General features: G+C 49.4%; 9 protein-coding genes across 9 annotated transcripts; 5 read left to right on the forward strand and 4 right to left on the reverse strand.

The window, feature by feature from the left end:
• The first annotated feature begins 172 nt into the window (after window positions 1–172).
• Window positions 173–2,981, forward strand: GGS25DRAFT_510326 (Sec34-domain-containing protein). The gene is made up of 5 exons (XM_049262643.1): window positions 173–399; window positions 474–784; window positions 839–1,178; window positions 1,231–2,169; window positions 2,231–2,981. Exons 1-5 carry the CDS (start codon window positions 286–288, stop codon window positions 2,840–2,842), a joined length of 2,316 nt encoding a protein of 771 aa, XP_049112251.1. The 5' UTR covers window positions 173–285; the 3' UTR covers window positions 2,843–2,981.
• Window positions 2,982–3,129: 148 nt separating this feature from the next.
• Window positions 3,130–4,965, forward strand: GGS25DRAFT_510328 (putative alpha/beta hydrolase). The gene is made up of 4 exons (XM_049262644.1): window positions 3,130–3,928; window positions 4,037–4,107; window positions 4,228–4,510; window positions 4,603–4,965. Exons 1-4 carry the CDS (start codon window positions 3,542–3,544, stop codon window positions 4,771–4,773), a joined length of 912 nt encoding a protein of 303 aa, XP_049112252.1. The 5' UTR covers window positions 3,130–3,541; the 3' UTR covers window positions 4,774–4,965.
• A 184-nt stretch (window positions 4,966–5,149) lies between these two features.
• Window positions 5,150–6,342, reverse strand: GGS25DRAFT_82711 (uncharacterized protein). The gene has a single exon (XM_049266053.1). The coding sequence runs from the start codon at window positions 5,998–6,000 to the stop codon at window positions 5,317–5,319; it is 684 nt and encodes a 227-aa protein (XP_049112253.1). The 5' UTR covers window positions 6,001–6,342; the 3' UTR covers window positions 5,150–5,316.
• A 129-nt stretch (window positions 6,343–6,471) lies between these two features.
• Window positions 6,472–7,536, reverse strand: GGS25DRAFT_528219 (uncharacterized protein; the record flags this gene model as incomplete). The annotated part of the gene is made up of 3 exons (XM_049265165.1): window positions 6,750–7,536; window positions 6,549–6,664; window positions 6,472–6,488 (listed from the first exon to the last, which is right to left on the reverse strand). Exons 1-3 carry the CDS (start codon window positions 7,190–7,192, stop codon window positions 6,472–6,474), a joined length of 576 nt encoding a protein of 191 aa, XP_049112254.1. The 5' UTR covers window positions 7,193–7,536.
• A 202-nt stretch (window positions 7,537–7,738) lies between these two features.
• Window positions 7,739–18,530, reverse strand: GGS25DRAFT_516156 (uncharacterized protein; the record flags this gene model as incomplete). Its single annotated transcript, XM_049263166.1, has 20 exons — window positions 7,739–8,581; window positions 8,634–8,954; window positions 9,024–9,028; window positions 9,062–9,196; window positions 9,227–9,621; window positions 9,652–9,735; window positions 9,772–9,817; window positions 9,848–13,693; window positions 13,780–14,199; window positions 14,407–14,517; window positions 14,570–14,778; window positions 14,835–14,925; window positions 14,994–15,336; window positions 15,408–15,676; window positions 15,763–15,828; window positions 15,890–15,968; window positions 16,892–17,332; window positions 17,432–17,574; window positions 17,667–18,235; window positions 18,298–18,530. The coding sequence occupies 20 exons, from the start codon at window positions 18,528–18,530 to the stop codon at window positions 7,739–7,741; spliced, it is 8,649 nt and encodes a 2,882-aa protein (XP_049112255.1).
• GGS25DRAFT_510349 (uncharacterized protein) lies at window positions 18,278–19,247 on the forward strand. Its single transcript, XM_049262645.1, has 2 exons — window positions 18,278–18,565; window positions 18,632–19,247. Exon 2 carries the CDS (start codon window positions 18,823–18,825, stop codon window positions 19,021–19,023), a length of 201 nt encoding a protein of 66 aa, XP_049112256.1. The 5' UTR covers window positions 18,278–18,565; window positions 18,632–18,822; the 3' UTR covers window positions 19,024–19,247.
• A 77-nt stretch (window positions 19,248–19,324) lies between these two features.
• Window positions 19,325–21,192, reverse strand: GGS25DRAFT_528232 (uncharacterized protein). The gene is made up of 4 exons (XM_049265166.1): window positions 20,641–21,192; window positions 20,196–20,581; window positions 20,058–20,131; window positions 19,325–20,005 (listed from the first exon to the last, which is right to left on the reverse strand). The coding sequence occupies exons 1-4, from the start codon at window positions 20,941–20,943 to the stop codon at window positions 19,611–19,613; spliced, it is 1,158 nt and encodes a 385-aa protein (XP_049112257.1). The 5' UTR covers window positions 20,944–21,192; the 3' UTR covers window positions 19,325–19,610.
• Window positions 21,193–21,434: 242 nt separating this feature from the next.
• Window positions 21,435–22,977, forward strand: GGS25DRAFT_510352 (alpha/beta hydrolase fold-3 domain-containing protein). The gene has a single exon (XM_049262646.1). It carries the CDS (start codon window positions 21,614–21,616, stop codon window positions 22,727–22,729), a length of 1,116 nt encoding a protein of 371 aa, XP_049112258.1. The 5' UTR covers window positions 21,435–21,613; the 3' UTR covers window positions 22,730–22,977.
• Window positions 22,978–23,331: 354 nt separating this feature from the next.
• On the forward strand, window positions 23,332–24,284 carry GGS25DRAFT_526232 (uncharacterized protein; the record flags this gene model as incomplete). The annotated part of the gene is made up of 3 exons (XM_049264941.1): window positions 23,332–23,487; window positions 23,632–23,824; window positions 24,010–24,284. The coding sequence occupies 3 exons, from the start codon at window positions 23,332–23,334 to the stop codon at window positions 24,282–24,284; spliced, it is 624 nt and encodes a 207-aa protein (XP_049112259.1).
• Window positions 24,285–25,061: the final 777 nt, after the last annotated feature.

Raw genomic sequence — 25,061 nt, forward strand, 5'->3', positions numbered from 1 at the left:
ACCGTCTCAATTTACTACAACACATAAGATTTAGTGATAGGTACAGTGAAAAGGAGTAAAAGGGGCTCATGAATGTGGGGTACGGAGTAACTACTAGGTTACCTGATAATAGACCCACTTATAATAACACACTAAAACTTTAGTAAGCGACTGACGTTGTTGCGTTGTTGTGGACAGTTTCGAGTTTCGCGACGAAGAATAAATAAATATTAAACATATTAATGAATAAATCGTATTAATCAATCTGGCCAACCTTCACATTCCTACACCCACCAAAGACAAATCATGTACGAGGATTCTTGGTACAACTTCGTACCAGACCATACGCATAAGAAGACACCTTCTATACAACAGACCTCAGGCCACAGAAGGAGGGATTCCCTTTTGCAACAACCCAATGTTCGTCTTGCCATCCACGCATTCCCTTTCCTTCATTTCCGCATAGACTACGTTAACACGATAATGGATTATAGGGAAGCAAACAGCCCGATGATGTCGAACCCCTCGAACTGTTCAAAGAAGTTGAGAATTCAATTGACCCTCCCGAAGCAACGCTGAGTAAAAGGGCAAAGTCCTACTCTGATTTCTATCATGTGGTTCGCGCCCAGCTCTCCAAAGACGCTGCCCTGTCAAAAAAGAAGCGGATAAAAGCCAAGGACAGGACCTTGGATGCGCTGATGGTCGAGAAGGTCGAGACTTTTGAGAAGAAAGCTCGATATAAAGCACCACCGACGCTGGTACTTGTCGATGATGAATTAATAAAGGCTAGCCAGCAGGACCAACTGTATGGCACCCGCTGTTGGAATGAGTGGCAATGCCGTCGCTGACAGGGATACAGACTTTACAGGGATCAACTGGAAATAACAGAGCGTCATTTAGAAGCCCTCATTAGCGGCGTAGACGACGCTCTAGGCTTGCTTACGTCGTTGGCTGATTCATTCCATGCCGTTGAATCTCAGACATCCTCCTTTCAGGCTCAGTGCGATGACCTCTTATCCGAGCAGAGAAGGCTACAGAAACTGGCAGACGAAGTCGGAACTGATTTGCATTACTATGCCTATCTCGATGGGGTCACTAGGAGATTGAACGCTCCCGGCGCCAGTCGTTTGGTGAACCACGAGAACTTTGGCGAGATCTTAACAAACTTGGACGCTTGCATAGATTTCATGGTGAAGCACGTGAGTTTCAGGCCATCCTCCTCATCTCTGCACCTATGCTAAAGTGCAATAGCCCGACTACCGTGATGCCGAATCGTATCTGGCAAGATATCAGTCACTGCTTACCAAAGCTCTCCATTTGCTTGAGGTTGGCTTTACAGGCCATCTCGATCGCATCTCTTCAGATATATCGAAACAAATCGCAGCCACCCAGTCCGAATCTGCCAGACATGCCCTTGCCTACGGAAGATTCGAAGAGATGGTACTGGAGGTGGATGGCCTGGTGGCAAATGCCCAGCGTGTCATCCGTAGTTGCTATGATCAGCTAGGGAACCCTATCGCTGGGCAGAACTTTGACTACTACTCTAACACTGCAGTCAACGTTTTCTCATCTTACTCAGATGTTAGAGACCGAGATTTGCGCCCCATCACTCAACATGACCTCGAAACATTCAAGAAAGATGTCAAGGAAGCTAATGTAGAGACTGCCTGTCGCAATTTTCTCAAACAATGCTATGAGCGGTCGTACGATGAAGCGTGCTTATTTGCCAAAATATTCTCAATCGAACCGCAGTACAATGCAGACCCACAATCTGCGTATGCGGCATTGAAGACTCATCAGAAAGCATTGGTCAGTGTCGCAAATATTTCTCCGATTGCTTCGACATTGCACCCTGTTTTGCAATCAAGCGAGCTTCAAACCGTCTGTAACATTCTTGGATGGATCACCAATGAATATCTTCTACTAGAGTATGATGAAGAAGAGACTCGATACTCTGCTCACTGCCATGACCTCACTGCCCGGCTACTCATCGAACACCTCTGGCCCTTTACCGACACTGCGTTTGACGCCGAAGTGACTAAATCAATATCTAAAGCTACTATCTCGCCAGATTCTCTCAAGTTTACTCCAGTTGTGAACGGTGTTGCCTCGTCCAATGCTCATCCCATAACAAAGCGTGCCCTTGAGCTTTTGGCCATGTATGATCAGGCTATGCCAAAGGAACGAAGTGTGAGTAAAGTTCTTCTTTTTTCGTTAATAGAATGCAGAGCTAACACCCCTACTTGCAAAGTCCAGCCCGGTCGTCTTCCGAATTATTGACGAAACAATTATGGCCCTGCAACGCGCCGAAAGTCGACTTAGATCTAGCAAAGCAGCGAATCCTGACCCTGATCCCGACTTATTGATGATCAAGAATTTACTGATCCTTAAAAATGGGCTTGTATCGCTCGAGATTGGTGATGTTAAATCTCATCCAGCAGCTATGCAGCACTTTGGCCAAATCTGGGATGCTCTCAGTCCTCAAAATTGGTTGGGCATGTTCCGAGACATCCTTGGTGGCTCACTATCTCTGGGCTTATGGTCGTCAGCTGCTCCTACTATTAATGGTACTACAGCATCTGCTAGAAGCCAAGCCCCGAATGAACAAGACGCAAATGAAAAACTGGACGAGTTATTACGACAAAGCATTTATGCATTTACGCAGCGATGGGGCACGTTAATCAATTCGGCCAGAAGTGGTAAACGTGGATCGAATAGTCTAAATGCCACCGAGAAGGAGCTTGATGAGAAGTTGTTGACTGCGTTTGGGGGTCAACCTGAGGTTGTAGCTAAGTTGAAGGAGGCAATCCAGATAAATGCCCAAGCTCAAAAAGAGATGAAGGCTGAGAAAGGCACGAGATAGTATGAATCCCATATTCTCGATGCTCTAGTCTTGCTCTAGAACATCCCAATTAAACTAGTCCATATGCCACGAATGCCAGTCAACTAGAATGGCAACATTTATAATTTCAATTTCCCTGTCTGGGGTTTGCTGATTTGGGTCCAATTTTAGATGGCAATACCCAAGTATCACATCACAACAGTATCCCACTTGCATTCAACCAACACTTGTAACACCTAAGGTTAGGGATGTTGCGAGGGTAGGTATTTCTCCCTTGCCGCGGCATTAAATATACCAACCACCCAACACTTATAATTCCACTCAATAGTCGCGTAATGTATAGTATCAATCCGGAATTCCCCCACGGTTTAAATTACCGAGACACTGTGTGGTGTTTGCTTCAAGACTTTAGAATGTGTGATGAAAGAGACCCCATGCTCGTGGGATAAAGCATGAGCTGTTGGGTCGTCAAAGCACTTTGGCTGCATACGGCATTTAGGGTCAAAGGGACCTGTCCCTTGGGAAATCTCAAATCGTACTTATCCAAGTGGCTTGTAACGAGTCTATCTCTCTCATACTCTCTCCCCAAGTCAAACTCAATTTCTATCATTGTCTCTTAAGCTTATCTATTAGGGCCAGTCCTTTTTTTTTCTCCCAAACAGAAAAAGACATTACACTTTCTAAAACATTTCGCCTAGATACCTAGACAAACGAGACACCATGACAGCAGTAGCAGCAGCAGCATCAGCCCAGGCCATCGCCGTCCCGCACCTGGCCGCGCGGGTCGGGTACGCGATAGCGGGCGGCCAGCAGCAGCTGGACGCGACGAAGCCGACGCTCGCGCTCATGGTCCCGTTCTGCTCGACGGTCGACTTCTACGGCGCGCAGCTCGCCAGCGAGAAGCTGCAGCAGGCCGCCAACCTCGTGGCCATAGAGCCCCTCGGCCACGGCGCCACCACCTGCGACTCGGAGCACTTCACGTACTGGGACTCGGCGCTTGCTGCGCTGCAGGCGCTGCGCGCGCTCGGGGTGGAGAAGGCGTATGTGTTGGGCGCGAGCCAGGGGGGCTGGATCGCGGTTAGGATGGCGCTGCTGAGGCCGGATGTGGTGAGTTGAGTGACCTAGGTGCATAGATGTCTGAGACACTTGGTGCCGATTGATAGGTGTGGTTGCGTGAGGAAAGATAGAGGCTTACCGGTGTGCTTTGGTTGACAGGTCCTTGGTCTTATCACGCTCGGGACATCGATGGACGCTGAGACTGCGGATTCCCGCTCGAAGGGTTGCTGGTAAGTGATTTTTTTTTATCGAGCCCGAGGAAATTTCAGCGTTGGTTTTGGCCCTTAAGGATGATAAATGTTGTTGGATGCCCTGGGTGCTAATTGCTTTGGATTTGCGCACTTCCACAGGGACCCAGCTCCGTTTGTGACTCCATTTCTGGAGAAGTGGAGAAGCATCGCGACGACCCCCGACTTCGTGGTTGGCGATGACTGGATCCAGCCCGTGCTCGGGCTAGGGCTTGGCGCGGCGAACACCCCCGACATCAACGAGCCCTGGACCAAGATTTTCCGGCGCGTATACTCGGGTGCCGAAGGTCTTCGAAAGCTAAGGATGGCCACGATCTGCATCGCGGAGAGGGATGGGCTGCTGTATAGACTGGGGGATGTGAAGTGCCCCATTCACTGGCTGCACGTGAGTATATTTCATTTGCTTCCTTTACCAACTTTTGAACTATGTACTGCTAGGTTTTGTGAGACGGCTGTACTAATGTTTGTCTTCTTCAGGGAACGGATGACCCCGTTTTCGGGACTGTTGTCCCGGCGGAGCACATCAAGCTCTTCACGGGCTCCAAAGATGCCAAGCTGGAATTTCTCGAGGGCGGTTGTCACTTCTTGAACATATCGCACCCCAAGGAAGCTGAGGCTGCGATCTTGGCAATGGTCACAAAATCTTAAATACTAACCTAACCTAGGAAGAAGTATTGACAGGATGTCAAATTTTTGTGATGTAAACATAGGAGGTCACCAGCTAGTAAATCACATGACAGTTGCCCCTTTCGCATGCTAGCAAGAACATCTGCTGAGTGTGTCAAGAATTTCAGCGTCGTGTTTATTGAGAGTTCATACTACAGAATTCTAAATGTTTAGTTGGGTAGGTACCTATGGTACGGAATTTAACGAATCTTCAGCGTGTACCTAATCGTTTCTCACAAAACTACCTACAGTTTCTTTGATCAAGATACCATGATCAGCGCAGCCTTTGTTTGGCCGTAACAAACTAGCAACACATCCCTGAAATAAGACTAGAGAAATCTGTAAAGTAAACTTATATTCTTTCATATTCTTTCATTGGGTATACGAGTAACCATATATTCGCAAAATTCCTAACTATTATTACCAAATCCTGCTCTAAAAACACCATGGAATGTTATAAAATAATAACCATCTGGCCCTTGCATTACTCTTATGTCAAGGGCTCAGCAACCCTAGAAACCCATCCTAATGCCACCAAAAGAAGAGGATTCTGTTAATCTTTAATGCCAGATCAACAACCCTCTTCCATTGCTTCTCAGCCTTTCCAGCCCATGTTTTCTCCCATCTCGCTCGTTCCTTTCTATCCATCTCTTCCTGCAGCTGACGTCTAAACTCCCTCCTCCGGGCCATGTAATCCTCGTCATCCTTCTTCCTCTGCTCACTTTTCCTCTCGAATTCCTCCGAAGCCTCTTTTTGCTTCGACTTTCGGCACTCAGCCAAGTGCGCATCGGAGCAGCCCAAAGACCTATCGTACGAGCAGCGGTTCTTGCTGAGCAGGAAGTCCCGGGCTTCCGTCAAAAGCTGCATCATCTTGCTTGCCGCATCCTGCTCCGACGGACCGACTTTGTCAGGGTGGAACTTTACGGCCTGTCTTCGGAAGCCTCTCCTGACTTGGCTGTCGGGCACACAGGCGGGGATGCCTAAGACGTCGTAGTAGCTTAACCTCGGGCGGTCAGGGCTTGCCTTCGTCGCTTCCTCAGAACTTTCGTTAAAGTTGTCGTACATTCTTTTCTTGAACTGAGCGTAATTGGCACCATGCTGCACGTAAATGTGCCGGGCTAGTCCTGATATTAAGAGCATAAGAAAAACTACCAATCCGATGAATGCCGGCGATGTTCCTGCCCCGGACTTTCGTCGCTTAGGCGCCATGATAAGAGGAAGAAGTTGTTGTTGTTGGGTATTGGGATAGATTCAAGATGCGTGAAGAGCTGTGGATCGTATAAGGCTTTGTTCTGAGACGAAGCTGATGGGTTTGTTGTCGAGTGGCATTGAAGAAAGTGATGGAGACACCGTGCGAGAGCAGATTCGTAGGTAAATATAGAATAGTGGAACTATGGCACAGTACTGTGGTTTAATAGCAACCACTTTGTTCCTGGACAAACGAGACAGTTCACTGGCAAGTTCAACAGTGTCCTTTCACCTTAGTTGCCTAGGCACCAAGGTAGGTGTCTGAGATCTTTTGATCATGAAGCCTAAGGAGGACACTGGAACCTATTGAACAGCCAGTTTGTAACCACACTATATCTGTCGAATGTCATAAATTCTTAGCTGCTTGGTGGCAGCAAATACTTAAAACCTCTTCCCAAGTCTGATTCTGTAGCTTCCTAAACCATTCGCTGTTCATAAATTCGGTTTGTCTGCCCGACTATTAGCAAGTAGCAATTTAGGGGTATAAGTGGAATATCGGGAGAACCTACGGAACCAGAATATCGTTTGCCCATAATCTCCCTGAGCTTTCCAGTTCCAGACCAGTGGCGCCGACGAGAGTGCGAGTTCCCTGTTCTGCGGTCCGCCGAAATAAAAAGTAGAATACCTATGACCATCAATATCCTCCCAACCAAAGGGCAATGCCTCGGCAGGTCTGCCTTGCACAAGCCGGGGTCTGCGGCATTGACTACGATCTTCGTTTGGCCCCCTCTTCAGCCTTGGACCTCTCCGCGAGACCAAGCATTGCGAAGAAGGAGGCGAGGTTAACGAAATCATACTGGCGGCGACCAACAAACTGGAAAGGAACATTTATGCGCTCGATCAAGGTCTGGTCGGTTGGCATGTCATATTCCACGAGGCCAAGGAAGGCCCTGCCATTGGTCAAACAGAGGTGTGGTGTGAAGGAGTCATCAGCCGCGGGCGCCTGGCGAAGCATCGGGAGGGTTTGCAATGCCAGGATAACCGTTGATAAAACGGTTACCTGCAGACTGATCTCGTAGCCATCTGGTCCCGTCCTGAAGTCCGGCATACAAACGCCAACATTGAGGAGGGCAACATGCAGTACTGGCACGCGCCTCCCAAGTTCCTTGGCGAAGCGAAAAGTGCCTGCGAAGGTTGAGAAGTCCACACCCATGGGGATGATCTCCCCTGAGTAGTAGGTTGTGGCTCGGAGGATGGCAGCTTTGGCCCCCTCGCTCTTTTCTTGGGTTCGGCAGGCTGGGTGGCATACTTGAGAGCGGCTTGGTAGCCTCGCCCGGCGTTGGTGTCAGTGACAAGGACTGCTTTCTCCTGGAATGATACCCTAGGTAGGCTAGTGGGATCCTCGGGAGGATTTCGCTTAGCCCACCAGCGCTTAGACAAGTTTCCCGCCTCGTGAGGAGGTGGCTTACGAGTGGGAGGTTCATATTGTTGGTGGCATTGAAAGAGGGCAAATAGCTACCCACCCTAGGTAGGTAGGTACTGGATGGATTCGACAAGTGGTGCGGCGTGAAGTCTTATGTACATACATATGTAGGACGTAGAATAACAATCACGTGATACCGTATCTGTTACCTTCCTAGGTACCTAGGTACATTTAAAAGGTACATTTAAATTTTAGATGTATCCGTCGTTTGCTCAGACAATTCTTCTTTCTACATAAACTTCTGTCTCAATGGACGGCCAGTCAATTACTAGGTAATCATATGCCAACACCTTCACTCATTTTCGAGCATTTACCCACTAAATCGCCCAGACCTTTCACCGTCCTCCCCCCCATGATATCGAAGACTGCTATATCTGCTGCGAATTCCTTCGCTAGCCAGTTGCGCAGCTCGACCGCCATCAGTGAGTCCACCCCGAATGCGTGCAACGGCTTCTCCATGTCCACATCGTCGGGCTCAATCGCGAGTGCATGCGCCAGCTTCCTAGCTAGTGCCTCCGCCACTATGCTCGATCGCCTTTCGGTAGTCATCGCTTGCCGGAACAGCCGAGCTAGGTCGTAGTTCACGAATCTTGCATCGTTCTCATGGTGTAGTGATCGTAGTTGTCTAAAATGCCCATACAGCGGTTGCTTCATGATCTCTGACGGCTCGAGGGAACGTTCAAGAAAGTCCATAGGGGTCTCTAGACCCATTACGATCTGGCTCGGGAGAGTGGTAGAGTCCGCTCCTGGGTCGCAGCACATATCTAGGAGCGCCAGGAATTCGTTCTCTTCTATCTTTCCAAGGCCTTGCATACCAGCACCGAAGCGATTCCGCAGCGCCTCCGTCTCAGCGACAATCCCAACCGTGCGCATAATGCCGAGATCGATTGATATAGTTTTGCGGCCGCTGTGCGTCCGAAAATGTGCCAGTGCATCCTGAAACGTGCACCCGGCGGCGTAATTGGCCTGCCCAGGGTTGCCGACGACACCGGAAACGGAGGAGAGTAGGACCATGAAATCTAGATCGGTTAAGAGATAGTGAAGGTTCCAAGAGGTCGCGACTTTGGATTGGATGGTGAGATCCCACTTTGGGTAAGACATGAGCTCGAACACGGAATCCTAAAAGGGCACTATCAGAATCTTGGACGAAGCAAAGAGGCGTGGAACTTACATTCAAAACCATCGCCGCATTGATGCAGCCCCGAATATGGGGCATCGTTTTCTTCCATTCCTCAATTGCCGCATAAACCGAGTGGAGGTTAGCAATATCACATTTTGGGGTTATGATTCGGATGTTCTTATCGCTAAGTTCTTTCACGACCTTGACTGCTGCATCGGATGTCGGGCCTGACCTTGATGGAACAATCAAATTCTGGACACCTCTTGAAGCCATCCATCTAAGTATTGATCTCCCAATTCCGCCTAGACCACCTACAACAAGATAGGATGCATCTTTCTCAAATTTCCATGTTTTTCTGGTGAGTAGGCGTTTCTACGATTCATCAGCCTGATAACGTGATGGAGAGAGGAGAGTCAAGAAAAGTATCCTAGGTACACATACCCGGACTATGGTAGAGGGGTCGATTCGAACGATAGTACGCCCCGAATTCTTCCCGCTCTGTATATACCGAAATGCGTCCTCCACGGCGCTAATGTCGTAAAGATGCAACGGTTGGGGGCAATGGATAGTACCATCATAATTCAAAGCCATTGTTTTATGGAACAGGTTCTTCCCTAACTGCTTCCTATGGAGCATTATATGACGGATGTCGACAGCGGCGAAGGTCACGTTGTTCGCAAAGCCGGTCATTGGTAAAGGCGAATTCGAGTCGATGTCCTTTTTGCCGATCTCGATGAATCGTCCATAAGGTGCAATGCATTCCCATGACGCCCGTAAGCCGTTACCGGAAAGAGAATTTAAAACTACATCCACACCATGGCCGTCAGTCATCCTCATAATGCCTTTGGCAAAGGTAATGTTGTTACTCCGGCTGTAGAAGAAATGGTCAGCGGGAATACCATATTGGTTGACAAGCAGCTCCTTTTTACGATTGTCACCAACTGTTACAAATATCTCCGCGCCGGCCTTCTGTGCGATCTGGATAGCTAGCTGGCCCGTTGCTCCTGACGCTGCGTGGATCAGGATCCTCTCTCCTCGGCTTAACTTTGCTATATCCATTAGGGAATACCACGCTGTCATCCCTGGGTTGATGACTGCGCAGGCCTCTTCAAATGATACCGAAGGTGGAATCTTCATTACGGCATCTTCACTGCTGCGGGGATACATACGCATGCAACCCGTTGCACACATGCAGACGCGATCTCCAGGTTGTACGGACTCACACTGTGCCCCAACTCGAGTGACGATTCCGGCACAGTCAGAACCGAACTCAGGGTCCGGAAGCTGACCTAGCGCGGTAAGAATATCGCGGAAGTTTATTGCCCAGGCCCTAGCCTCGATCTCGACGTCTATAGGACCGAGCTCTTCATGGTAGTCGCTATCCTCACTGAAGTGAAGCGTGTCTAGCTGTCCACGACTCTCGATATCAACCTTCAAGGGAGGGCCTGGAAGCCAAGGCGAGCTTTTATCCAGAGGGCGGATTGATGAAGACAACTCATAATTGAGTTTAGTATCCTCAATAAGCCGGCGAGTTAGGATTTGGCCTTCTCGCACAACATAATCGGGCTCTGGGAATTGGGCCCCAAAAGCCGACACACAGACTTTCGAGATATTCGAAACACAGGTGGGCGTGTGGATTATGTCTTCTACGGAAAGACTAATGATGTGCTTATTACCAAACTCTGTCCGCAGCGTACGCAAGAGGCCATCTTTGATGTGAGCATAGGGATAGCACCCGACATCTGAGCTTTGGTCTATACAACTGGAGGTTAACCATAATATTTTTCTTGGCCGTTGCATAACGTTTTTGATCACGCCGAAGATTGATTCAGAGACATCAGTCAACAGATAATCGCCCAGGTCAGTCAGGAGTATCACGTAGTCGTCGTGGCTTATATGACTCTCCGATAGCTGGGTTAGATGGGTAATAATGGTTTGAAGCCCCAGCGACTCGAAGCTTTCTGCTACCGTCATGGCTAGGTCTCTCGCAGAGAAGCTCACTTCATGCACTACAAACCAGACCCTCGCACCTTCGCCTGCTATGTGCGAGATATAGGGAATACTTGAGACAATAATGCTGGTATGATGCGCAACATTGTCCGCATAATCTCTTATAACCAGATCATTGCCAGAGAAACCATTCTCCCTGAGCACAGTTTCCCACTCGGGCTCTGTCATTATTGGTCTTCGAGCAACGTGCCTGTCTTCGCCGCACCACCAGTCTGGGAGAACGCCAAAGCCAAAGTCCAATGTGAAGCAGTCCGGGGCCGTATTCTCACAGAATATCAGGTGACCGCCCGGCTTTAACACGCACCGGATACCCTGGAGCAGGCCTGGCATGTTTCCAGTGGCATGAAAAGCACCTCCGGTCAAAACCACATCAAAACTCGCGGGTAGGAACCCTTGATCCACGATACCTTGCCCGGGGTCTAAAAGCATGAACGTCATGCGGCTTCGGTATTTCGAAAATCGCTCTCGAGCTCTCTCGAGGTACGAACTGGATGGGTCCGTGTAAACGTATTCACAGAACGCAACACCACCGGTGCTCTCTTCCACCAGTTCAAGGATCGACAGCACAAGACTAGCCATGGCGCCTGAACCGGCACCGACCTCAAGGATCCTCATGCTACTGGTTTCGTGGGCCATAAGCTGGAAGTAGGATATGAGTCTGTCGTCAAAGAAGTTCTTGAAGATATCTTCATAGAAATCTTGCAAGAGCGATTTCGATAAGAGAAACTCGGACGCATTAAAGTCTTCCCGTATGATGGAGGGTAGGTTCTGGGCTACTTCGACGAACATTCTCCATGACGGTCTTCTGTGGCTCAACTGTTCTAGCTTCCTGGTTAGGTCCTCTTGACTAATAATCTCCAATGGTTCGCCTTGCACCTTTTGCAACTGGTATTTCATAAAAGAGACATAGTTTTCCATGTGTGAAGGTGCTTTGGTCCACTTAGTTTCCATCATCGGACCGAAGTCTTGCTGAAAAGCCGACCGCAACATGCTCTCAAGTTCACGAGAATAGTCCACCACTGAGCTTTCGTCGACTTCAGAGTGGTTTGCATCGCAATAGCGATGAAGCTGGCTCGGGCTAAGGAGGGACAATTGTGGTCTCCAATCGATGCGATGTAACATATTCTTTTCGCTGTCACCACTGTGTTTATTGCTCATAATGGGAAGCATATCAAACTTGTTCAAACGGCAAAGTAGTGACCCGTCATCTGACAAAGCTTGTATGGAGCATTCGATACCGGTGCCGATAGACTTGATTTTGGACTTAGTTAGCACTCGTATTAGACGGGTGCATGGGTATTTCCATCCTCTTGCAGATATCCAAGCATCACGAACTCTGTACGGAACGTTTGTGGGGAGCTCTTTGGACATCCCACCCGACGGCGCTACATAGCACACTTGGCAAGCTGCGTCTAATATAGCGGGATGGACAACACCTTCGTATGGTCCAACGGGGCTGCCTATGTCGATATGCGCTATGGCGACTTGATCACCGTCCCAGCGGATGTCCTCGGCTAGGGAGAAGGAATTGCCATACTTCACACCCTGGTTATGATGCCAGTTGTAGAAATCGCGCTTACTAATTTCGATCGTGGAAGTTTGCTGAGCAGATACATAGTCAGAGGAAACTATTTGCGTTGCCATGACATCCTCCGGATAGGCCTCTACCTCATTCGCGGATTCTGCATATTCGATATGAATCGTAGATCTGAAACACTCGTTCCAGTGTTTGTCCGCCACCATGAATATGCGGACCTCGAAGCGGATAGGTATCTTATTAGATGCCATATCGAGAGGGCGCGTTTGTGTGATCACTTCTGTGCCATTTTCGGCTCGGATCACAATAGGGGTCATGAATACTGCTTCCTTTATGGTATATCCTGAGATGGTTTGGTTTGAGGTGGTCATCTGTGTCTGTCTCACTGCCTCGAGAGCCATGATTATTGACCCAGTGGCCGGGAACAAAATACTCTCGCCAATAACGTGATCCGCAAGCCAGGGGATATCGGCGGCTCGTAGAACTTTCCTCCAACGTGGTTCCAGCGGGTTCCAATCCGCTACAGATACGCCTAGTAAGGACCGTGAGACGGCTTTGCGAAGTCGCCAATCCCGACTCAATCTGGTCTCGTGCCAATGTACTTGCGAATGATTGAAGGGGTACCCAGGCGCGTCGACAAGAAATGGTCTCGTGTTAATGCCGGTATGTTGTTGATTGGCAGCAGTGACGGATACCGGGTAACCATTAGCAAATAACTGTCCGACTACTTCCAAGGTAGTTTTCACAGGCGATTCGAACCGTGATAGAATGGATAGATATGTAGGGCCTTTATCATGGCCTATGGCGCTGAGTGTATCCTTCACAGAACGTCGGAGAGCCCCATGCGGTCCAATTTCAATGTAAGTCGATATTGGCTTCAAATTATCGACCTTGGGTGCTGCGGAGGCGAGGTACTGGACTGCGGAGGCGAACTGCACGGGGGACACCAGGTTATCAACCCAGTACTGGGCCTCTGAAATGGCAGGGACTGGAACCTTTTGGCCAGTTACAGATGATATCATGAGAATGTTGCCATCATTCGGCTGGCGCATTTCCAATCGACTTAAACATGAATGGTACTCTTCGGAAATTTGCTGCATAGCAGGCGAATGATAAGCTACACCTGTCTTTAATTCTCGGGCAAAAATTCCGTCTTTTGTTAAATGCTTGGCCAATTCACGAATAGCGGCGTCGTTTCCGGAAAGCGTCACATTTAACGGGCTATTCACACAAGCTACGCAGATATTCTCGCTAAGGGAGATTCTGTCCAAGTAGGCGTCCACGTCTGCTTCCGGAATATTCACAGAAACCATGCTACCAGGCTCTGGCATCTGAGAAAGCCGTTGGGCTAGCCTTCCTCTGTGATAGGCGACTTGACATGCGGATTCGAGAGAGAGACCGCCGATAGTGTACGCTGCCGCAATTTCTCCAGACGAGTGGCCGACAACCGCATCTGGGATAACACCCATTTCCCGCAGGAGCTCAACAAGAGCTATCTGGAGAGCGGTACATAGCGGCTGACTCATTTGTGGCGAGTGGATTCTTTCCGGATCCTTGAGTGCATCTGTTCAACTTCATATTAGTACATGCGTACCGAAGTATGACTTTGCAGTCAGCAGACAATGAAAAGAACAGCCTATTTTGTATTACCAAATAAGCACCAATCAGCTCCCAATTCTCGAAAAACATTGCTCGCGCGGGATAGTACGGCGTGAAAAATGGGGTACACGAGTAAGTCCCAACCCATTCTTGCGTATTGGGCACCTTGACCGGTGAAGACGAAAGCTAGACTACCAGGTTTCTGGAAAGATCGTATGGACTTGGATGGGGAGAGCCTGTTAAGTTCGGAGGGAGGGGCTTGACTGCTCACAACCGCAAAGGTCCTCCATAACATCAGACTTCGCCGAGCAGAAAGCGTGTAGGCGAGAGATCCTATGAAACTGCCCTTCATGCTTTCTGCATGTTTCTCACAGTATGTACTATAAGCCTGCGTCATTCGTTGTATGGCGCTTTCGTCTCTCGCAGACCATACGAGGAGTGTGAACTCTGGTATGGCCTTGTAGTCTTCGCCTACAACATCCGAGCCCTTGATATCGTGAATCTCGTCGTGTCCCACATCCGAGCCATCAACTGAGCCATTCTTCCGGCGGAGCATCTCAGTCTCATTCTCATACTTGAGTTCTCCACCAGGGGCCTCTTTATTGGCGCGTTTCATGTTGATAGCCTTACCCTTCATTTGGCTTCCATTTGCTACACTATATACATCGTGCTGGCTACGTATTGAGGCTGGCGTATGAACCAAAACGCTAATGCTTTGGAGTTCGAGCGTATGGAACGCGTCATCCAGAATAATATGACCATTCGACCCACCGAAGCCAAACGAGTTGACTGAAATCCGGCGCAGGCCAGCGGTTGGCCATGGAGTGCATGAAGTTGGAACCTTGGAACCTTTTAGATATATCCCCAAAGAGAGCTGAGCGATTGAACCGTACCTGTAGATTGTTGAACTTTGCGTCAATCTTTGGGTTCCATTTCTCGAAAAGCGCGTTAGGTGGGATTATGCCCTTTTCGAGGATCATGATGGACTTCAGAATGCCCGCAAGTCCACTGGCACCCTCCAGGTGACCTATATTGGCTTTCACAGAGCCGCTATTATAATTGTAAGAGGCGGATCTATTAAACCATACCTTGATTTGGTAACTCACATGTATAGCGGTTCGCTGGGAGAGCGAGCAGTTCTGAAAACTCGACCAAGAGCCCTCGCCTCGGCTGAATCCCCCAGCTGAGTACCCGTGCCTAGGGAGTTATTCGTCAGAAAGCCCCAACTACCAATTATACTGATGATACTTTGTGCGTATACCTACCGTGAGCTTCTATATATCTGGTGGATTTGAAGTCGAGCTTAGCGCTCTTGTATACTCTTCGAATTAAATCTTCCTGAGCAGCTGCACTCGGCTGCGTAAGTCCGAAAGTGTAGCCATTATGGTTCGAATCGGAAGCTCGGATGACGGCACGAATCATATCACCATCTCGAACAGCGTCGCCAAGCCTCTTTAGCACGAGTACTGCCACCCCTTCTCCTCTGGCATATCCGTTTGCACGATGGCCAAAGCTGTAACACTGGCTATCTGGGGATAGGAAATTCATCTTCTCCAAGTTCAGAGATTCTTCAGGAGTCAGAAGGGTGTTGGCTCCCGCAACTAGCGCCTAACCACCGCCAGCCATGTTAGCGCATGTTTCGCTAGTAACTAACACGCACTCGATTACGTTTTTCATACCATAGAGCTCCGTCCACTGCGTAGGCACTGACACGCAAGGTCTGCGGCAATCATACCTGAGGAACAAGCTGTGTTAAGGTGCATGCTTGGGCCCTTGAGATCGAAATACCAGCTCAGCCTATTGGCCAAGATTGAAGGCGAAGCACCGCTGGCGGAATACACCGGTGCTTCATCTGGATCTTTGGAGAGGATCCTCGTGTACTCTTCCCAAAGCGACCCAGAAAATACTGCAGTGTCTGTCCCTGTCATCCTTTCTACCGGCACGCCAGCTGTCGTATATGTAAGTAAGCCTTAGGTTCTATGGTAGACATACAGACGATAAGTGAGTGGTCCAAGAGTGCAGTGCAGGGCTTACCATTTTCAAACGCGCGGTATGAAGCCTCCAGTAGCCAGCGCTGTTGCGGATCCATTGACGCTGCCTCTGTTATTCCGCTTAGTATATTGTGTTCTGGATAACGGTAGGGGAGTCCTTCTATACATACCATTGGACGTAATTAAGAAAAAAGGAGCATCGAAAGCCCCCACTTCTCCATCGATGAAGTGTCCTCCTCTCGAAGACAGCTAACCCATCTCATCATATTAGCCCTCACCCCCTTTCTTTGCACTAAATGATTGTGTACTAAGGTTAGGTATGCAGGAGGAACGCACCGTATTGTTTATCGTGCCAGGGCCGTTGTGATGGAACGCGTCTATGTTGGCTCGTGACGCTGGCCATTCCGATATCGTATTCCTGCCGTTTGAGAGCATGTCCCAGAAACTGGCTTCATCCTCAACTCCTTGTGGGAACCTGAAGGAGAAGCCGATAACGGCTATTGGCTCCATGGTGATGATCTTGGTAGGTAGACGGCGACAAGTGATGTAGTGAAAGTGGTCAGGGGCAAGCTTGGGTTGTTACTCTGAGTTGGAAGACAACGAAATATACAGGTAACTAGATCTACGATGTTTTAAACAGGCAGTGCTAAGCAGCGTAGGAAGTACATCTCCGCAATATCTGATACTTACGTGAAGGCACCTATGTAGGTACCCCTATACATACATAGGGTATCCATGTGCATGATGTGACCGTGCCCATGTACCTACATACTGTGCGAACAACATACGGATCAGCAGGGAAGCTCTGTAAGTATGCACATTGAGCGCTAAAGGCTTACGTGCATGAATATATGCCTACCTATTTACCTACTACACATCATAGATATTAAGTTGTGCTACAACACAACTGCAACTGTTTGTACTATATATGCCACTACTATGCAGTACACGATAGTTGTCTGGATCACTATTCCAACGTTACGCAACCTCTACAGAATCACTCCGGATGACCTGATTCAAAGCTAGTATATATGTTGTGTTTATTGATGCCCCCAACGCCACAGGGTCATATCTGAAGGGTCGTTTTATATCAGATATTACCAACGAAAGAGGGGAACGGCGTATGCAAATCGCTGCTGGTAAGCACATGAGGCATCTATCTATCACTATACCATCCCGTATCCCGTCAGACCCTCCCCCCTCATCCATGCATACACTCGCCTTGCAGCGATCGGCACCTTCTCCGTCGTCTCCACGTCCTCGATCTTGATCATCTCCTCCACCCAGAGAAACACCGCCTCCACAAACCTGCGTAACTGGTCCTCCGTGTTGGAGGAGTGGATTATGACGCGCAGCCTGCCTTGGCCGGAAGGCACGATGGGGTGCTCTACCGGGAAGACGCAGAAGGACGAGGCTAGCAGGTGGAAGTATAGCCACCAGGTACAGTTCTGGCGCGTGGAGATCGGTATTATGTGAGTGAGAAAGGGCCGCTCTTCCCAGTCGTTTGCAAGAGCCACGCTGAGGAGGCCCCTCTCCCGAGATACTGGCCAGAGAGGATGTGATGTGAGGAGTGAAAAGAATAGTTTCGCGAGATCTTGTATGCGTTCTTGTGCCTAGGGAGGTAGGTAGTTTTAGCATTTGTTCTGTTTCCTAGGTACCTAGTGAAAGGGTTTGGGAAACGTAGGTATCCGGCGGCTGAGCGAGCTGCTTACCTTTTCTGTGTGCCCAGCGGCAAGCAACGTGTACCCGGATTTGATGGCAGCGATAAACGGAAAGGAAGGCGAGGTCGTGTATATCACAGAGCGTGCAAAGTTTTGCAAAGCACCTCTAATTACCTCATTTCCAAGTATTATCGCTATAAGTGATTTGAAACAGTCAACATCAAAATCACAAGTAGGTAGGTACCCCTATGTGTGTAGGCAAGCATAGAGATTAGTATAGACATACCTCCAGTAGCCCCTATTGCTTTCCCATACGAGTGTACCACCACCGCGATACTCTTCTGCAAGCCCAGCGCGCAGACAAGTCCCGCACCCTTATCCCCAACGACCCCAACACTATGCGCCTCATCCACAACGAACTGTATGTTTCCCATCCCACCCGCGACCTCGTGCGCGACATCCACGAGCTCTCGCAGCGGGCACACATCGCCGTCCATGCTATAAATCGACTCCACCGCGACGAGAATCGACCGCTTCCCCTGGCGCACCAGCCTCTGGGACGCGAGCACGTCGAGCAACACGCCCCGAAAGCTCTCCACGCTATTATGCGCAAACTCGAACTTCTCCATCGCGAGGCCGTGTCTGATGCCCTCGTGCGTGCTCGCGTGCACCAGCGCATCGTGCACGACGACGTCCCCCGGTCGCGGCACCGCCGTCCACACCGCGACGTTCGCCTCGAACGCCGAGCCCACGAGCAGGCCGCCCTCGGCGCCGTGGAAGCCCGCGATGTCCCGCTCCGCCTGCTCCAGGTACCCGTAGTTGCCGTCCATGAGGCGCACGCCGCCGGACCCGGTGCTGAAGCCCGGGTGCCGCGCCGCGCGTCGCTGCGCCCGAGGGCGAGGATGTCCCCCGAGCACAGGTCCACGGCGCCGCCGGCTTGCCAGGCGTTGTCGACGATCGACCAGTAGAGGCCGGCCGAGCGCCGCTGGTTGAGCACTTCTTCGAGGTTGTGGTAGAAGGTTGATGGGGGTGGGGTTCCGGTGGCAGCAGGCGGCTGTAGAGGCCGTGGTTGGGTGTCCCGTAGGCGCGTTATGAAAGTGCTCACGGGGGGCACCGCCGCCGAGTCCGGATCCGCGTTGGCTCTTTCCATGGCGTGGATAGGGGGAGTCAATGTTTGTTTGGGCGCTGTCACAGTCAGTTGTAAAGTCGAAAGCCTTCAGGATCGAGGGGCCGTAATTAGCGCCCAGTTACCTCAGTTGGTCTTGGTCTTGGTAAGTAGGCTCTCGAGGTCTTTGAAAGACGAGTTAAGCAACATGAATGACTCCAGAGCGAGCCTGCATTCTGCATGATGGCTAACTCAAATAGCAGTAGATACCGAAGCCTCATCCAATATTTCATTTGGCTTTGCATAAATCGCCCTATCTGCTTGCCATCGTTTACTCATGATATTTCTCGCTAGGTTGCACGCCACCACTTTTGCTTTTTACTACAACGTTACTCTCTTTGCGCGCTTTATTTTGGTTAATCGCCAGAGCCCACAAGCAAACCGCGAAGGATTCAATCGCCGGGTTTTACAGCATATGGGCGTTAGCTGCATTATGCGCTGCGGTGTGTTATTTTTCTTGTGGCCCAGTGCCCATTGACTCGTTAGACTTCCTGTGCCTGTTTCGGTAGTTATTCTTCAATGCCACCCCTTTATCCAACGAATCGCGTTGTTTCATCGATCGCTCGATTACTATGTATGTATGCGTCAATATTTTGTACAACTAGAGTAGACAGTTACACAGCGCTTCCATCTTGTGAGTTGGTGAGATTTTAATACGCAAAGCCTTGCGGTTTTCTAATGTGGGTCTTGGAGAAGTGGGGACGGTGTAAGCGCGGATCAAAAAGGGGGGAAGGATAGGGGTTGCAGATACATAGTATAGTAGATGGCTGAAAGTTACTAGCTGATAAAAATTACAAGAGGACTATGGAGCTATTTTGCGACTTTACTGCAGGCTCTTTCTTCCCGCATGATAACTCCTCATAGGTGCCCTAGGTACATCGATGATATGTACGGGTACTGTGCCTAGTACATACATATGCGGATAGATAGGTACATAATACCTACCACCTGGGCAGTTACTACTAGGTGTGTACTAATAACAACGAAAAGCCAAAGTCTTCAACTTGTCCAACACTCTGTGAAACTCGATGTCGATCTGGATGAGTCTAGCCCATAACCCTCATGTCAGACGATAGAGTGCTCGTGGCTGTTTTCGGACCAAGTCATGTCTCGTCTCACCACTACGCCATCTAATTGATAACTTTCTGGATTTTGGGGTTCTGAGTCGCTTTTGAGCTGACTGTTGCTGTAGGCGGTCGCAGTGAAGGCATTATCGCTTTGACTGAGCTGCACTAGCGTATCCTCGTCGTTGGCAAACTGCTTCCGTTGCGGAGTCTTGCTGGTCCGAGCAGAGCGCTTGGAGTCGACTGAAGGTCCTTCGTGTGTGGCGCTATTCTGCCTCTTATAAGGGACACCGTATCGTAACCTGCGGTAGACGGGCACCAGAGTTGGAAGACACGAGCCGATGATGGCTACGTAGATCTCGATTACGGTCGCCACCCCCGAAACGAAGAATTGTTCTGTACTAGTTAGTGGATATCTTTGGTGGCGCTTTCTATTGGCGTTATTTACTTGTAAAGTTACTGATGCCCTGCTTCCAAATTATACCGGTGGATACTGTACGGACCAGACTGGCTGCCAACGCCCTAGGTAAGACGGCTCGGGTTAGAAACGAAACTGCCAAGACGGAATGATAACTGGAAGACTTACATACCACCCATGAGGAACACACCGGAAATCTGGATTTTCTTCCACGTCGTGATCTGCAGCTTGAAAACTTCGCGAATGGGCAGTGTCAAGGTAAAGAAGTCAATGATGGAGTTGGCTATTGAGTTGGCTAGGAAGCACAGGATCGGGTCTAGACATTTGGTTGTCGGGAGCGCCTGAAGCTCCACGAACCAGAAAGCCTTCAATGGCCGACATTCAACGAAATCCAGTATAGTTATGGCGATACACCACGCTATACACGCCGAAGCAAGGATATTAGTGCCTAATTTCATAGCCGGGGTAGGAAAGATGCGTCTGTAAAAGGCTAGCACGGAGAGCTTTATCAGAGGAGAGCAATACGTGTAGGCAAGTTCAGAGACATAGATGGCCTATAGGGATGACGACTATCAGTAGCTTCCATGGAGTAGAGGATAACGGGTGATCAAACCTGGTAAAGTACGACAACAGAATGAGGGTTCTCAGTTGCCGTTATCCTCATATCTCGACCAAGTCCTCCTTGCAATATGCAAACAAAAGAGCCAGCCAAGAGTATATGATGAACGATGAGAGCGGCTAAGCATAGATATGAGTCTAGCCCAAAAGACTGACGAATAAGTCTCTTTGCCCAGAATCGTAAAGCAACAATGACGCTGGCGATGAATGCAAGTATAGCGAGACATACAACGGCTGCATGGCCTCCATCATCAGAATAGTCCAGTGGTGGCTCTATCGTAGAAGAGTTCGTTGACATTGTCAATGTTTCTAAGTTTGTAACTAGTAGGCTTTAAGGCTGTATGGCGAGTTTCTACATCCCAAGTGGAAAAGCAAAAGAGAGTTTACCTAAGTAGAACATCGCGAGATGAGGAATTTCATATTTGAATTTTTGGGGGTAGCGTAAGCCCTCAATCTCAGCGTCGAGATATCGAAGTCCTACGGCGCCACGGCTTGTACCTCGTAGATACCTAGGTAAGCACATATACCTTGACCTACATACCTACATATACGTATGTATGGAGGATGCTCAGAGGATTACATTGTGTAACGTATACATATGTAGGTAGTAGCGGTCTATTAGATACCACCAGGGCTATGTAAGTACCTACCTAGGTTACATATGTACTAGGTAGTAGGTATATGTAGTATGTTGTGTACCTCTAACATTGAAGTATCTATGTAGGTACATAGGTACTAGGTAGTGCCATGTATACCCCTCGTTCCATTTTCTTTCACTTCCCTTCACTCAAGCTCCCCCCTTCTTTCTCTTTCATCACCTTAATCGTCCCTTCGATGTTCGTTGTTTGTATATATATTTTCCCTTTTTATTAAATTCGTAAATATCTGCTTAAACTTGGCTACTTGTCTCCTTCTGCAAAAGTAGTACATCATTCTTTCTATTCCAACACATTACCACTTCAGGCAACATGTCACTACGGGAGAGGCATCCTTTACTATCGTACCAACCTTTGAGACTCATATTTCAGCTCTCATATTCTGCTCTAATAATCACACGCCTACCCTATGATGCCGCCGTCGCTCTCATCCCCTCTTGGAGACCAGATCCAAGTTGGACCGCGAAGCAGACCTTCATGACCCGTGTTTTGTATTCGCTGCTCGATATGACCTCTCGTGTGGGGATCACAGAGACACTCACCTTGCGGAAGGGTAAGGAAGGAGATAGATTTCAGCTCGTAACGCCGTCTAGCTTGGACGTTTACAGAGGACCATTAGCATCCAAAAGCACCCAACCCACAACCATTGGAGGGACCTGGTTCCCGCGGGTTCCGGGCCCAGACGTGATCTCAAAAACGGTCATGCTTTATTTTCACGGTGGGGCTTTCATCGCAGGGGATGGGCGGGACGCGCAATGTGGGTCTATTGCCGCGAAGTTGCTCGAGAAGGGAGGGGCAGATGCCGTCTTCTCCCTGCAGTACCGTCTCTCCGGGTACGGCGGGCAGAACCCGTTCCCAGCCGCGCTACAAGACGCGCTATCCAGCTATCTTTTCCTTCTAAACGAGCTCCATATCCCAGCGAGCCAGATAATCCTAGCTGGCGATAGTTCCGGCGGAAACCTCGCCACTGCTCTGCTGCGGTACCTTCACCAGTTTGAGGCTGAGATCGGCGTTCCTTTGCCTAGATGCGCCGTGCTGCTTTCGCCCTGGGTCGCGCCCTTCCACTACAACATGGACGACAACCCGCACCGCAGCACAGACTTCATCCCCTCGACGTACCCGTCCTGGGGTGCGCATGCCTACGCGGATGGCTGGCCGGGCGGCGCGTCCGATCCGTACGTCACCCCCTTGGGCAATCCCTTCCGGATATCTGTGCCCATATTCGCCAACGCGGGCACCGCCGAGCTGCTCTTGGAGGACATCACGCAGTGGGTGGAGGAGATGCGGAAAGTAGACGGGAATGTCGTGGAGCTGAACCTCGAACAGGCTGCCGTGCACGACACGTTCTTGTCTGGTGATGTAATTGGATTCTCGGAGAGCGCTGGGACAGTGGCAACGCGAATCGGAGAGTTCGTGCGTAGGTTCTAGTTAGGTACCTAGCAGTATATGGCTTCCGAGATCGTATCAGTATCTTGAGGAGAGAGCTCTTACAAATGAAAGTCAACTAGCCGAGCTTGTAGGTGTAGTTGTGTGTCTGACAGGCAGGTCATTTCTGGACTTAAATATGTACGCGAGATATGTGTCTACGAATAGGTACCTAACCTAGGCACCTCTGTAAGCTGCCTTTCACAACTCCATAGAAAAATAGTTTATGTATTTCTTGGTGATGATAAGATCTGATGAGCATGCATAGATACATACATACTACCAGTGGCGTATATATGATACTTTGTGGGTAAGTACTGGATACCTACACAGGTTGCATACTGGGAACATATGGAGGTACTTCCCTGGTATTCTTATGTACTACGTATGTATGTAAGTGATTCTCCAACCGTGTAACACTTTGCTTACCCATTATAAATATGCCGGGTATGTTGCATATGAGGAGGATGTGACCTACATACTTAGGTTCACCTAACGAATAGAAGAGCAGGCTGTGGAAGTGCGAACACCACCAAGGACCTAGAAATTCCCCTCCAACCCCTGACTCTAAATCTCCCACTTCTCATCCTGATCAAATAGTAACAATGGCCTTCGAGCTCCAAGACATCAGACCCGAGTTTGACTTCCTAGAACTGACTGAGTGTTTATTGAAGGCCTATGAGGACCCGCCCCAAAGGTTCCTACACATCTTCATTCCAATCCACCGACCCGGGGCCGAGGCCCGCAAAGCAGCCCTTGAGGTGAGTATCGGTGAATCCATAACTTCCGACCTATTCTAGAACACTTCAATGCTTTGATTATGAAGCCTGGCCGTATACATGTGTCTAAAGCGTGACGCAAGCAAAGGGTACATACAAGCTAACTTCCCATCTATCGCGATAAAGGAGGCGGCGACCCGGCTCCAGCAGTGGCATTTGCACGAACCCTCGAGCCATTGGCAGAAAGTCGTCGATGTGCAGACCGGCAAGATAGTAGGAGGCGCGGCATGGCACATCTACGAAACAAACCCATTTGCAGAGCCGTATACTTTGGTTGCCGATTGGTTCCCAGATGACAGTTCGCGTGTATTTGCCGAGCGTGCGTTGCAGAGTCTAGTTCGGCCGAGACATGAGGCAGCTCAGAAACCTCATATATGTACATACCTAGGGCTTGTCATCATCACCATCTCACCTCCTTTTTTTGATCTCATTCCCTTGCTTTCTTTCCAGGTTGCTTACCATTAGTAGCTATTAACTACCTACCAACGCTAACATCGAAAACAGTCCTCTTGAACGTCTTCACGCATCCAGACTATCGTCGGCGAGGCATCGGACAGCAGATCATGGACCGGGTCATGGAGAAAGCAGATGAATTGGCGCTCGAGATCTTCTTAGATGCGACTCCGCCAGGCAAGCCGCTGTACGAGGCAAACGGGTTCGTTTGCGTTGAGGAGAATGTTACTGCGCCGACGACGGACCACCCAGATGATAAGTGGAGGGAAATAGAGCAGAAAGTGTCGCCGTTTACGTTTTGGCTTATGCGGCGACCCGTCAAATAGGGGTTTATGTCTGGGGGGGCTAGCATAGATGCCTAGTAGCTAGCTACCTCAACACATCTGCGAGCAGATATAAAACTCCCATCCCACCTTCGTACCCGTAATTGTGCATGCCAACCCTACATCATTTCATATTAGGTGATTTAGTAGCTCTCGTGCATGTGTTAAATGCTTAGTAATACCCCAGGATGTAGGCTGAATCGTGATCGTGGCGGTATGTTACTGGAAGTTCTACCGGAATGGGGAGGCATATTCCGCGCAGATACTCAAGCGTAGGCCCGATGTCAGCATTGCAGAGGCGAGGGAAGCGATGCGAAGAATCCCGGACGCGGAGATTTACCTAGAGATACCGGAAGGAGTTAGCCTCAAGGAAATGGAGGCAACAGCTGAAAAGTCGGATAGCGAGTTATACATTAAGAGACCTTCCGTTCGCTCATACGAGACCGATGAACCCCGCGAATGGATTTGTGATATTTTCTGTAAGTAGGTATCTGGTATGCAGATTGTCTCCCGAGGTCACTACTCTTTCTCCCTTGTTAACTCTGCTGGTGCAACCCTGAGAAACTGGTGATCTATTCCGAAATGGAGGATGGTCTTTTCGGTTTGGTTAAGATGCGAGAGTGGCTGGATGACCCTGATCGAACATTAGCTGGCTAGCTAGGTATTTATTACAAGAAAGATGTAATTAGGTAGGTATGCATCAAGTTAATCACATCCGTAACTTTAGGTGGTATTTTAACAACTGTACCCTATGCTCCCGTAACTCCAGGCTCCCTTTTG

Source organism: Hypoxylon fragiforme, assembly GCF_022984875.1.
Source record: "Hypoxylon fragiforme strain CBS 206.31 chromosome Unknown GGS25scaffold_10, whole genome shotgun sequence".
NCBI lineage: Eukaryota > Fungi > Ascomycota > Sordariomycetes > Xylariales > Hypoxylaceae > Hypoxylon > Hypoxylon fragiforme.

What these genes read in the sequence shown, in the direction of transcription:
- GGS25DRAFT_82711 (XM_049266053.1), bottom strand. Translation starts at nt 6,000, where the DNA reads ATGGCGCCTAAGCGACGAAAGTCCGGGGCAGGAACATCGCCGGCATTC.
- GGS25DRAFT_510326 (XM_049262643.1), top strand. Translation starts at nt 286, where the DNA reads ATGTACGAGGATTCTTGGTACAACTTCGTACCAGACCATACGCATAAG. An exon ending in GCTAGCCAGCAGGACCAACT is followed by an intron (nt 785 to 838) that starts GTATGGCACCCG and finishes ACAGGGATACAG; the next exon opens with ACTTTACAGGGATCAACTGG. An exon ending in TAGATTTCATGGTGAAGCAC is followed by an intron (nt 1,179 to 1,230) that starts GTGAGTTTCAGG and finishes AAAGTGCAATAG; the next exon opens with CCCGACTACCGTGATGCCGA.
- GGS25DRAFT_510328 (XM_049262644.1), top strand. Translation starts at nt 3,542, where the DNA reads ATGACAGCAGTAGCAGCAGCAGCATCAGCCCAGGCCATCGCCGTCCCG. An exon ending in TCCCGCTCGAAGGGTTGCTG is followed by an intron (nt 4,108 to 4,227) that starts GTAAGTGATTTT and finishes GCACTTCCACAG; the next exon opens with GGACCCAGCTCCGTTTGTGA. An exon ending in GCCCCATTCACTGGCTGCAC is followed by an intron (nt 4,511 to 4,602) that starts GTGAGTATATTT and finishes TGTCTTCTTCAG; the next exon opens with GGAACGGATGACCCCGTTTT.
- GGS25DRAFT_510349 (XM_049262645.1), top strand. Translation starts at nt 18,823, where the DNA reads ATGATATTTCTCGCTAGGTTGCACGCCACCACTTTTGCTTTTTACTAC.
- GGS25DRAFT_510352 (XM_049262646.1), top strand. Translation starts at nt 21,614, where the DNA reads ATGTCACTACGGGAGAGGCATCCTTTACTATCGTACCAACCTTTGAGA.
- GGS25DRAFT_528232 (XM_049265166.1), bottom strand. Translation starts at nt 20,943, where the DNA reads ATGTCAACGAACTCTTCTACGATAGAGCCACCACTGGACTATTCTGAT. An exon ending in CTGTTGTCGTACTTTACCAG is followed by an intron (nt 20,582 to 20,640) that starts GTTTGATCACCC and finishes TCATCCCTATAG; the next exon opens with GCCATCTATGTCTCTGAACT. An exon ending in GGGCATCAGTAACTTTACAA is followed by an intron (nt 20,006 to 20,057) that starts GTAAATAACGCC and finishes TAACTAGTACAG; the next exon opens with AACAATTCTTCGTTTCGGGG.